Source organism: Stegodyphus dumicola, chromosome 9 (genome assembly GCF_044657685.1).
Source record: "Stegodyphus dumicola isolate Sdum_Otavi_A_Nest chromosome 9, ASM4465768v1".
Classification (NCBI taxonomy): domain Eukaryota; kingdom Metazoa; phylum Arthropoda; class Arachnida; order Araneae; family Eresidae; genus Stegodyphus; species Stegodyphus dumicola.
This window is the reverse complement of record NC_140776.1, coordinates 6,958,019-6,971,008: the sequence shown is the minus strand read 5'-3', so window position 1 is coordinate 6,971,008 and position 12,990 is coordinate 6,958,019. Positions and strand designations below refer to the sequence as shown.

At 33.5% G+C, this 12,990-nt stretch overlaps 1 protein-coding gene across 1 annotated transcript in view; it reads right to left on the bottom strand.

Moving 5' to 3' along the window:
- PpV (Protein phosphatase V) overlaps nucleotides 1-5,260 on the bottom strand; it is a 93,714-nt gene extending 88,454 nt beyond the window's left edge. The window contains exons 1-2 of the mRNA XM_085823178.1: nucleotides 5,064-5,260; nucleotides 1,728-1,823 (exon numbers count right to left, since the gene is read on the bottom strand). Coding sequence (XP_085679304.1) covers nucleotides 1,728-1,823; nucleotides 5,064-5,132 — 165 coding nt within the window. The 5' untranslated portion in view covers nucleotides 5,133-5,260. The remainder of the gene's footprint in view (nucleotides 1-1,727; nucleotides 1,824-5,063) is intronic.
- Nucleotides 5,261-12,990: the final 7,730 nt, after the last annotated feature.

Below are 12,990 nucleotides of genomic sequence, written 5' to 3'. Positions count from 1 at the left end.
TATGCTGACAGAAGATCACAAACGGCAATGGGCACCCAGCGATTTCCACCTGTTCCCTAAGTTGAAGGAACATTTGTCTGGTCGACGGTCACTGGTGACGAGGTGAAAGATGAGGTTCAATGCTTCCTGAAGGGCATGGCGGCAAGCTGGTATGACATGGGCATCATAAAACTGCCACAGCGTCTACAAAAATGCATCGACTGAAATGGCGATTATGTTGAAAAATAAAGCATTCTTCAATCTTTAAAGTGATGTAGCAATTATAGAAAATAAACGTTTTTTTTTTTTTTTGTATATCTAAAATTATAGGAGACCATTTTTGGGGGGATTGCTCTCGTATTTAAAAGGTACAAAAAATAAAAAAAATTCTATAGCAATGATTTTGGAGTTTTAAATGCATATGCTGATGCTAGCTGGGGAAATGCAGAAAATGATAAGTCATTTTCTGGTGGTACTATTTTACTAGGTGATTAATTGATTTCTTGCAAATGTCAAAAGTGTTAGGCTGTCTACTTCTGAAGCAGAATTGTTTTATATTTTTGAAATTTGTAAAGATATTATATGGACTGTAAATTTATTATCAGAATTAAAATGTAAACAATTTTTGGATGGTGCAGTGGCTTTGAATACAGACAGTGGTTCAACTATGCCAGATCTACGAAATCCAGACACATGAACGTACGTTTCCATTTTATGAAGGACTTAATAAAGGACAATGTCATTAAGTTGGAATATTCACAATGATAGTATGATTGTAGATTTTCTTCTTAAGAATGTCAGTGAAGAAAAATTAATGTATACGAAAAAATGTTGCTCGCAGGAGGGGTGTGTTGGGTAGAGTTGAGCGAACTTTTTTCTTTTGCACATGCATATTAATTATGGTGGCACAGCTGTCTCTTCTCCTGACACATCTGTCATTCGAGCGTACGGAGATGGTGAGATACTATATGCTATGTGATGGTTCATATGATTTGCTGCATCCTTTTTTTATTCATTATTCGTGTAAATAAAGAGTGTTGTCCTAAATTGATGGCTTCTTTACTCTAAATATGGGCCTCTGAACAACAGTTATTAGACACTTGAAAAAATGTAAAGACATATATATATATATATAAAATTAATACATTATTTTCAACAATGGCTGAGCTATTTTTTTATTGTCACAGATGTTTTACACTTAAATAACTGTATTATGCAAAATTACTTTATTTTAAAGTGTTTCAGTTCAAGTAATAAGTTAATAATCTTATTAAACATTGTCACAATGTTTTTAAAGTGGTGTTTTTATTTTATTTCTTTGTTATAAAAGTAATAATTTAACCTTTCTTTAGTATCTTATATTCACACAAAATATATTTATTTACAGTCATATGCCATTTTGAAAAACAATTTTCAACAAAAAATTAATACATTATTTTCTCCTATACCTCATATTTTTAAAGTTTAGAATATTTTGTTAAGCTTAACACAATTTTTCAAGATAGCAGGGGATTATAAAACCCATGGCAATAATCGTGCCAACAATTGCACAACAAAAAAATTACCAAAAACATGTGTGCCTGTCTACCAAAGCAGTACCTATATATAAAGTAAATTTAGTAAAACTTCAAAAGGCAAATTTAAACACGAAAAAACAAATCAACAGTTAAGACAAATGTTATTTATTGATTTTGAAATCCATCAAAGTTATTCTGATAAAATATAATTTGCTAAAATTTTGTATTTACCTGGCCATGTATATCTCCACAAACTGTAACTGGAGTAAAAACAGGCTGAATATTAGACTCTTCCAATAGAAGATCACATACTATGTCACATAATTTCTGAAACAATTAAAAAATCTGCAGCAGATAAAAAGATAGCAGAAACTGCAAAGGCTAATCTTTGGAATATGGTAACAGGTCGTTTGGCGACATTTTGGTAAGGCGATAAAGGTTACTAGCTAGGACTTTAGCAGTGTACATAGATAAAGTCAAAAGTGCGCGCAATGCCATTTTTGTGCAATTCTGGGATGTTTTTTTAAGTGAAAATAGTTCTAGCATAAGCGTAATTCGGCTAGCAGATTGTTGGAAAAAAATTTTGAGTATTAAAAAAAAAAAAAAAAAAAAAAAAAAAAAAAAAAAAACCATGCCTTTACTTCATGAAAACAAAAACTAGCAGGTTGATGTAGCAGGGCTAGCCGCCAAAAAATCGCCAAGTTACCATAATCCAGAGATTAACCACAGCAAATATAACAGAAACAAATTGGAGATTTTGAAAATAATAAAAAGCAAACATACCAAGAAAAAGTTTAACGACAACTACAATATTTCTGTACGCAATTTCTCATAACATTTACTCAAAACCTACATTAACAGTTATAACACTACAGATTAAGAAATTGCTAGGATGATAGCAATTATATGTTAGTTTTGTAAATATAGTAATTTATAATGCATATACATACAATATCTCTAATGAAGGATTTTTTTAATGAATGCAGGGGAAAGATAGCTCCATAGCTTCAATTAATTTTACGAATTTATAAAAAATATGAGTATATCCTGAACATGAAAAGAATATAATGACACCAACTTATTTTACCAGTTTCTTCCATAAAAAAATGAAAATATCTATTTAAAAAATGTTTCATTTTATGTCTCTAGTGTTAATAGTTTGGATAATCTTCTGTTATCAGGTGTAATGTATGTACATTCAGGATAATGTATGTATGTGCATATATGTGTGTATATACTCACACATACATATATACGTACACACATACAGGGTGTCCCATAAATGTTGCGACAAACTTCTAGGGGAGGTAGGGCACATCATAAGGATTAAGAATTGCAAAGGAACCCATACCCGGAAATGTCAGGGGTATGTGGTAGCTGAGGTAGAAGTTGGGAAATTTGAAACATTTATTGGATGTGAATACAAATGGTGTACGACAGCTCCAATGTTACAACAAATAATAGAAGTTTGCTGCATCAGACACCAAACGTGCCAGGCATCGACAGACCATTGATCGCCAGAATTGTTCAAACACACCGGGAGTTTTTTTTTTTTTTTTTTATTGTAGCAGCTGGGCAGGTAAGTCTTGCCACAAGATCCATTTCAGACACAACAGGATCATGATACATGACACTTTTGATGGTTTTCCCACAAACATAATTACACAGTCACTGACCAAACCTACCTACACATTAAACTTTGAAGCTTTGTTGTGCTGCATTCTGCCATGGGGATTTTCTTGAGCCCACAAATGCTGATTGTGGTAATTGAATATAACCTCATCCGTGAACAACACATAAGCTAGGAAACTAACATCACAGGCATTTTCTTGCAGAAACCACGAAGCAAAATGCACACATTTAGGATGCTCATTGGGAAGTACTAACTAAACCCTTTGTAGACGAAAGGCGTGGAAGGACTCAATGTTCAGGACACTAGTACGAGACATTTTTAAATAAAAAAACAATGGTACATATGCTAGTCCTTGGATTACTCTCCACCGTATCCAGCACAGTTTCTTTCCTAACGACTGAGTGAGTCACGGCCTGCCCTCACTTGTCCTGCTACTTCTTAATGATCCGCAGTCGCACAAATTTTGATGCAAATGTGCAAACAAACTGTAGAGTGGTTGATATCTGTTGAATGTGCATTCTTGATGAATGTGCATTCTTGATAAATGTGTCCATTACCCTCAGCTATTCCATACACTAAGTGCAGTCTGCATGCTCTCCATTCATACAGTGTTCCATTCTCTTCGTATGGTACCTACTGCTCAAATGAGGCAATACTAACATTCTCCTGTACAACACCCCCTGGCAACATACAGTGACATTTCTGGGCATGGGTTGCTATGCAATTTTTAATGCTTATGATGTGCCCTACCTCACCCAGAAGTTTGTCGCATATTCACTGGACACCCTGTATATATGCATACATGAACACATGTCTGAAGTGTCAATAACAGAATAGTACCATAGTATATCAATACAATGTCATGATTATACTCAAATAATAATGTATAGACAGATAATTCATTCTGTAACTAATTGATGTAAACTTGGATGTCAGTACATTACATTATTGCATGTCATGGATTCCTTGATAATACAGGTTTCTGTTCTAGCTTGCTCTATCATACAGACACAGTCCTGATAATCACTCACAGTCCCATATGATTTTGGGTCTGCTGTGAAGTTCTCAAAAACAATGGTCACCATGAGAGGGTTCTTTATATAATACACATATATATGTTTAAATAGAGGTAAACTAGTGGCATAATTAATAAGGCTTTCAACAGATAATGATTAACGCCATTACACACATACAATTTACCTACAGTTTTCTTTTAGGTAGTTAAATTGGCTCTCTTTTAATATAAATGCAAGGGAGTTTTTCGCAGAAAGTCCTCTACTTTTTTCCTTCAGGTTGGTACTCTTATGTTTTACTATAATTAACGACAAGACATTCAACATTAGGTTACTAAGAGTTAAATTTTGGAGTGTCAAACATTACATGCATGAAATTTCAATGATGTAGGATTCAATACTACCATATCTGCACACTGTTCAAAGGTTGACTACATTAATAAATATCTCCAGTAACACATGCTGAGGTTTTCAATAATTACAATTATTTTCCACAACACTATTAAAATACTTTAACTTCATATTTGTATAAAACACAATTCGGAATATATTTAATTTTTTTAAATTATAAACTAATTCAAAATAAAATTGTAAAATGAATACAAATGTAACCAGAACAAAATATCAAACACTTCAACATAGCTTGTGTTCCTTCTATTATAAAACTAAATATACAAGCACGTAAAAACGCCCACTATTTAAAACCGTTACGACGAAGCTTCAATGGTTTTCAAAACTTCAAGCAAAAGGAAGGAAACACTACAGCAAATATCTCATATCAAAACAACAGAGTTTTATGTGAAAAAAAATCATAAAGTAAACAATGCTTTATACAAGAACAATAAAGAACATGCCGACTGCATCAATTTTAAAAAAATAAGGAGACCATTTAGTTCGTGACGTTCAAAAACTTCTAAGTACCTTAAGATCATTTTCCGGCAGATATTTGCAGTCTTTTGCTATTTCCACCCATTTGTCAATGTCAGTCATAGTATGTAATTTATAAAATAAATTAAAACGCTAATTTACGATGGCATTAAACTATAAATTTTAGCGCCCGTTTGTTAACATAAACAATTACAGACAAATTACAAGATGTCTTATTTTGCAACCGCTAAGTCTTTCTGCACAGACGAAAGAAAAATCAAGCTAAGGTGCGGAAGGAAAGGTATATACCTAAGCTTGATCAAAGAAAATTCTTTGACTTGATTAACTTTTGGCTGTGGAAGATCAAAATTAATGTCGCAAAATGTGCTGCCACTTTATCCCCAATTTACCTAACTTGCAATTCTTCGGGAAACCATTCCCTGGGTTCGCACTTATAAGTACCTAGAAGTGATACTTGATTCAAAATTAACTTAGCAACCTCACATTCAAAAAACAATTTCCGGTGCGAAGGTTGTCAAATCTAAATTACTGTCTTTTTTCGCTAGAAAAAACGACCTCTTCACGAAAAACAAGATCCTGCTCTATAAATCAGTGATAAGGCCTATTCTGACCTATGCAAGTCCCGTATGAGGCACAGCAGCAATTACTAACAAGAAACACATCCAAATTTTCATATATATTTCATATAGTTCGTATATATTTCATATCCAACATATTATGCTTCGGCAAATTTACAAAGCCCTTGGTTTGTTACAAACGAGGATATTCATAATGCAACCAAAATTCTTCCCTTAAATCACTTTATACAGCGACTTTCGGTTAACTTTTTCAAAAAGATTCCTTCGATCGGTAACCCCGTCTCCCATTCATTGCCTGTTTATCATCCAGGAATTGAGTCATCTAGAAAAAGACGCGAGAAGCTTCGAAGCTATCACCCAATTCGTTCAATGACCCCCCCCCCCTCCCGGCCTGAGCTAGAGCTATTAGAGCGAATTCGCTGTTCTTTCAGCTTCGCTCAGGGTCACTTTCTTTGTCCAGTAATAGAGCAATTATTATTTCTTTCAATCGTAAGCGCTGTAAGCACCTCTGTTCCCTGCTAAAAGGGTTCTTGTGCACAGATATTTTATTTAAACCCAGTCTCTTTAAGAGAATTTCTTTAATTTATTACTATTATATCATAACACTTAAAGCTATTCATTTATTCATCTCCTCAGAGGCAGTTCTGGCCTTGTATCTTTAAATCTAACTCGCCTAACGAGTTCCCCCGCTCCCTTCCCTAACCAGACCCGAATCACTTGAGAAGGAAATGACCTTTTGCGAGTGGTTCTTTTCTCGTGTTGTTAACACAACAAGATCATTAATCAAGGAAATATTGAATCGTTTCAAAATGCATGATATACTGCTTTCAAATTGATTCTGGCCCTTTATTCGATCTCAAAATTATTAAATGTTTAGTGTTTTTTTAACTTTTTTCACTGTGGAATGCAATTTATCATTTGTCATTTTGACAATTCGACACTAAATTTTACCTCTTTGAAGAACCCTCTTTTTGATGATAATTATTTAATATTTGATGATGTGGGGATAAAAGCATTATCAGGTTCTGTGTTCTTCCTTACTTGCTTTGGGAACATTAAATGACCTGACTCGGAACAGGGAGCTTACTAAAGCTATGTTCAATAAATGTGGGAAGTAGACAATACACACAAGAAGGGTATACGAAACCCTTTATTTTTCTCTCTTTACAATGATTTCCGGACTTCGGAATACAGAGACCAACCACTTGTGGTTTGAACATAAGAATATAAAAATATTAACTAAACTCTAACTAAACTAACTTTGGATTAATAAACAAGTGCCTACTTGAAGATTGGCCGTATATTAACATAAAGGCCGTATGTAGTACAGAGAACTGTTAACACTACGATACGTTTAAAATTATCAAGAGGATTAAACCTCTGGCCTTGAAGCGTATTTCCAAACCCTACCCCACTTTTCGAATTTTTGACGTCATGGTCAAATCGACTAGTTTCGCCTGGATGGTAATTCTTGAGCATGCGCTGAAGGGCGAGATGTAACATAAACAGAACTTTGTCTTGCGCTTGTAAACAATATTAAGTGTATCGTCCGAAAGTGTATTCGTTTATGTAATTGCATAATTTTACTGTTTCTGTAATAAGAAAACTTCATTCAGATAAAATTTATTTTAATATTATTATTATCTGGTTATAGGATTATACGAAATGCTGAATACTCTAGGTACTATCGTAATCTTCGCATAACCTTTCACATTGGATTTTGCCTTATCATTTTAAAATAAATTGTATTATAAAGATTAAATCAAAGCAAATTACTTTGTTAGAGATGTGAATGTTCTGACTGAATTTTCTTTTTATCACTTATTATTTATTCCCTCTTTGAAAACACATTCATATTTGACAAATAATTATCTCCGTTTTAAATTTTTTGATTGTTTAAAAACTATATTTGTCAATAATGTAATAAAAACTCACTAATCTAGTGCTTCATAGATCAATATGACAACGAATTCAAAATGTTTTAAAAACAGTTCTTTAATCTTTATTTTGTAGTAGATGCAACTAATGTCACAGAGAAAAAATATCTTAATAAAAAAGTTCTCCATGTTAATTCAATAGCAAAATTATTTCTATTTCAGTGAGAAATCCACTTTCAATGCTTATATAACAGAAAAATGTAACATAAGCATTTTAGAAGTTTTAAATAGAAGCTAAAGGTTTACTGTACAATTTTACGTAAGAAACGTAATAATTTACTTTCATTCCTTTTAAATCGGCATATTAGTTTCCAATCACCTACAATTTTTGGCAAGTTAGAGACTTAACACACAGTATTCTATCACTTAACATATCAATTAATTGTTCTTTTCCATTTAGAGATACATTGGAATTGAAATCACCAAAGGCAAAATGGGTCACAGATCCAACCTAATTCCTTATTTGGAAATTTTTCAAAAAACTTTCTGTCCATTTTATCATATGTCGTTTTAAACAAGAAATCTGTATTATTTTCTTCAGTAAATTGTGAAAAGCATGTTTCTGTTTTTTTATTGTTCAATTCTCCTTGCCAAAGTATTGTCTTAGTTTTAAAAGCTTACATTAGTACAAACTGCGACACAGTGTGTCTAGGTAACATTGTTTCAAAATGTCTGTTAATAATTTCAAATATTTTCTCTCCAGTTGCTTTTCCTTCCCAAATATTACAACATAAAAAATATTCTACTGCATTGTTTTCAAAAACATATCTCACATAAATGATAAATTGAAACATTTTAGTAATGTCGGTAGTTTCAAGTTTTATAGTAAAGACTGAATTTTGTATTCTATAGTGTTTGATATGACAAAAATTTGGTGAGAAACAGTATCTTTTTTAATGTTATTGTTTTTAAATCGTTACTATATTTTTCTGCATGCATAAATGATGTCATTTTAATTGCTGAAGGAAGAATGAGTGATTCTCCAATTGTATGAGGTTTTAAATATTTTAAAATTAAATACGAAACTTTTAAGGATGCCTGTAAATCCTTCTCAGGAACTGTTGTATATTTTTTCAAAAACACATTTTAATTTTTCATGCTCTCAGCTCATTCCTTAAAAAAATTCTTCAGATTTATTTATTTAATCTTTATGTTTAGTTTCTGAGGTACTTTTCAGTTTCACTGGTGCAAATCTCGCCAAGCAGACTTTGTTGACGACAACATACAATATAGACATAAAAAATGTTAACAACTGTTAGTTCTAAGAATTTTTTATTTTGAAGGCACAAACATTTTAATATCTTTTAAAATTTTGTAAAAAACCAATAAATAAAGATAATAAATTTGTAAAAAGACATTAAGAATTTACTATGTTTTCATGGTTCAACATCCTGATTTGCCAGTTCGTATCACGTAACACCACGTGATCTCATCGCACGTAAACTACGCTACAAAAATCTAATTCTCTCAGTAATTATCTACATTAATTTCAAGTTAAATCTTAATTTGGAATACAAGTTTAAATGCAAGAATTATTTCAATTCGTACAAATAGCTTACTCAGAAATTATGTAAAAACCGCAGTGCTTTACTTCGCTACTGCATCCTCATTAGAATTGATGAATTTAACCCTTGATTTTGCCTTCGGGTGAGTGGTGTGATTGCAGTCTACACTGGTGTGCAAAAATTAAGGACGAGACTTTGTACAAAAGCTTTCCAAATCAACACATTTAATACCGTAAGATCCCCAATACGTAAGGACATGAGTAATGTAAGCAACACTTACTAAAAGAGAAATCAGAGGGATAAAAAGAAGTTTTATTGAAAAAGTAGCATGGAGCGCAATGCGACTGAAGGCCGAAACATCCCTGTGATGGGTGTTCAGCAAGAAACATCCGGTCTTTAATAGGGTATATGATCTTCCCTGACTGCTAGGCAGGTTTCACAGCGTCTGCCCATGCTGAGAATGAGGGTGTCAATGAGTTGTTGAGGCATTGCTGCCCATTCGTCTTGCAGCGCCAATCGAAGCTCCGGAATCGTTACTGGTGGTAAGGTACGAGCTGCCAAGCCTCTGCCTAGAAAATCCCATACATGCTCGATGGGATTGAGTACTCGGACTGAATCTGCTCTCATCTGTAAAGAGTACTCGTCCCCATTCATTGTCTCTACAATTCCGGTGTTCCCGGCACCACAGAGAACGCCTTCTCCGATGGGCAGGCGTTAGAGGTACACACCGTACAGGGCGTCGTGCAAACAGACCACCACCGTGCAGTCTTCTGGCCACGATAAAACGCGATATCGGTCGTCCAATTGCCTGTGTCGTGTGTCTAGCGATTTCTCCCGCTGTCTGCCGCCTGTTTTTTCTGGCCTGTAAGGCAATATACCAGTCATCTGCGAGTGTGGTTCCTCGTGGACGACCACTACTAAACCCCCCGGATAGCTGTTCCTGTAGTTTGAAATTGTCTCCAAAGTCGTGAAACGATGCTGTGAGCAATTCCGAACTCTGAAGCCACACTTGTCACACTGCGGCCTTCCTCCAACTTCCCAATGATTTGACCTCGGGTAAAAGCATCCAGATGTCATCTAACAGATTGATTATTCGCCATTTCTCGCTGAGGCAGCAACTCGGTGTGATTTTAACTGCTATACAGCGTGCAATCTCTTTGCCAGAAATACTGATCTTACACCGACAACATGCTTTATACTACTCAGACACTCCCCCATTATGTCCACCTGCATATCTGCGCATGTGCTACCGTACATCACCTTACTTAATCTCCTGATTGGTCTTTCTGTCCGTTCTGCCTCTTCGTTCAGCTGATATGCTAATTTTTCGACTTCGTCCTTAATTTTTGCACACCAGTGTAATTGTCTTAATTACCGCGAATGGTCTTGGGGCATAAATTTTAATTATACTTGTAAAAATTCTATGTAGTTGTATGCCAGTATTGAAAGAAACAATCTGATAAGAAATGGCTGCGACTTTTCGAAAATGAGGCGTAAAACATTGGCAGTGGAGATGTTCCGTTTGGCATCAGTAGTACCGTTGTTGGCAACTTTACTGTTTGCGGCGGCAAAACGGGAAAAGTACCGTTTCTAAATGTATTTTTAATTTCGCAGGTTTCATGCTTTCCGTGTGCCAAGTTTTCACTGCATTTAACACACAATGGATATTCTTTTTCCATTGATAATGCAACATGTAAAACAGTATAAAATAAACTCTTCTTGATATTTACTAATTTTTTTTTTTTTAGAAGTAGAAAGAGAGCCAATGGTTACATTTTTGTTTGCATTTTCATTAATGGTTTTTCTCTAAGTTTATTTGATGTTGGTGCATCCATCCCATTTCTCTTACAAGAGATTTTGGGCCATTCAACCATCGTGAACAAAATTGCAACGAAAACAAAATTGTTTTTATTATCCTTTGAGACACTACTGAATTTTCTAATGCTTAGGAAATGTTATGCGCTTACTTGACAACAAATTTGATTAGAAATAAGAAACATAGTTTATAAATGATGCGTATTACATTTACAAATTGCATGCAAGACATTACTAAGATAGCCAAAAAAACTAAATCTTAGCTGCGCGTATGCAGTTGCTTTGAAATTTGATTCGAGCTGTTTGGAAATCATCAAACATAACACATAAATCAAGTGAAAAGCAATAAAATCAGAATTAAAATATGGAAATGTTTAATTTAAAATTCCTGGCAAATGTTAAAAAACATCCAAAATTCTCTTCAAATTCCGTATATCTTTTATTGTTAAATAAATTTCTTTGAATTTGGTGACCCCCCACAAATTCGTTCATAACTCCCAGGTTAAAATTTTGTAAAAAAAAAATACAAGTTATCAATTGCATTTTGAAAAAAAAAAATGATTTCAGGTTTGTCTTGAACAGAACAGCATACAATAGAGTATTTTCAAATTTACGGGAAAGTACGACTTATGTGAAAATTGATAAACATTGGCTGTCTAATGTGAAAAGTGAATTACGGTTTAATATGTTATGTTCATAGCTTCTGTATTTTGATTATCTAACTAAATAAAGAATGATCCGTTCTTGCAAATTTCTGCTGGAATAACTGCTGGAATATCTATCCCATTTCAGATGAACAGAAAGCAAGTGTTGTATTCTTATTCAACAATTACAATACTCTTGCATAATACTTACAAGGAATGAGTTAGGTTACTTAACTAAAGTGCTGTCAATTTTATTTCTTATTTACATGAAGGATGTATCACACAATGCTGTGTAGGCTGCTGACCTAGCAATGATGACTCAAAATGCATCTTTGCATTCAGGCATACACTCTTTATAAGAATATAACCATGCACTGGAGTCTTAGCTTCAGCAGATACATTTTGTTGTGCTATGCAATCTCTGTGGGTCTTAAATTCTAAAAACTTTTCCACTCCTAAATTCCAAAAATTTTGCTATTTCATATTTCTGTAAATTTCAAAATTTGCACACCTGCCATAACTGCACTGGATGTGGCCTCAGTTAACCAATGTTCCAACAAAATCAAATATTGTAACGTTATTTTAGACCAGACTTTCTTAAACTGTAGATCGCAACCCCCATCTACAGCAGGGGGTCGCAAAAAATTTCAGTAGTTTTGGTATTTCTTAAACTTAATATAATAATTTTACAATTACCCAATATTTTTACACAATGTATCTGAAAAAAGATAAAGATAAGACCATACAGACAAAGAGAAAAAAAAAATGTTTCAACGCATTCTGTTTATAATATAAACGTTCACTTTACTTGCTTTGCATGTGACGCTGTCATTTTGTCTGTTAATTAATTAAAATTTTCACATTGTTCTATGTCTTAAAATGAGAAATTAAAGATATGACCTAAAACAGCAATACTATTTTACAATACAAGTGAAAAAATTGACAGTTTCACTCGCACGTGTGTCAGATTTTCGCAATGCTTATAGGGTCCCACAAAATTTTCATAAATATTTTGGGGTCGTGAAAAAAATCTATGATAAAAAAGGCTCACGACTGAAAAAACGTTTAAGAAGCTCTGTTTTAGACCAATCAGTTTCCTGATGCCAACCCAATTTTTTGCCTGTTTTGTTTCTCAGCCGAATTATGTTTCTATGGGAATTTTTCTATATTTTTACTGTTTCAGCTGAATGGAAAAACACGCTAAAATGTTTCAAATGACTATTAGGGGAAGAGAATCAAATACCCCACATTATTATTATCTTTGTTTATCTCCTATTTTGATTCTGAGTTATGTTTTTTAATAGAATTTTTCCATATTACATATTTCAGTTCAACAAAAAATCAACTTTTAAAATATTGAGGAAAAGCATGTACTAAAATGTTTCAAAATGAAAATGTGGGATAAATAAATTTATAAATTAGTTTTTTCTTTCTAGGAGTTCTTATATACAGTATATAAAGAAATTTGGAACCAACTTTTC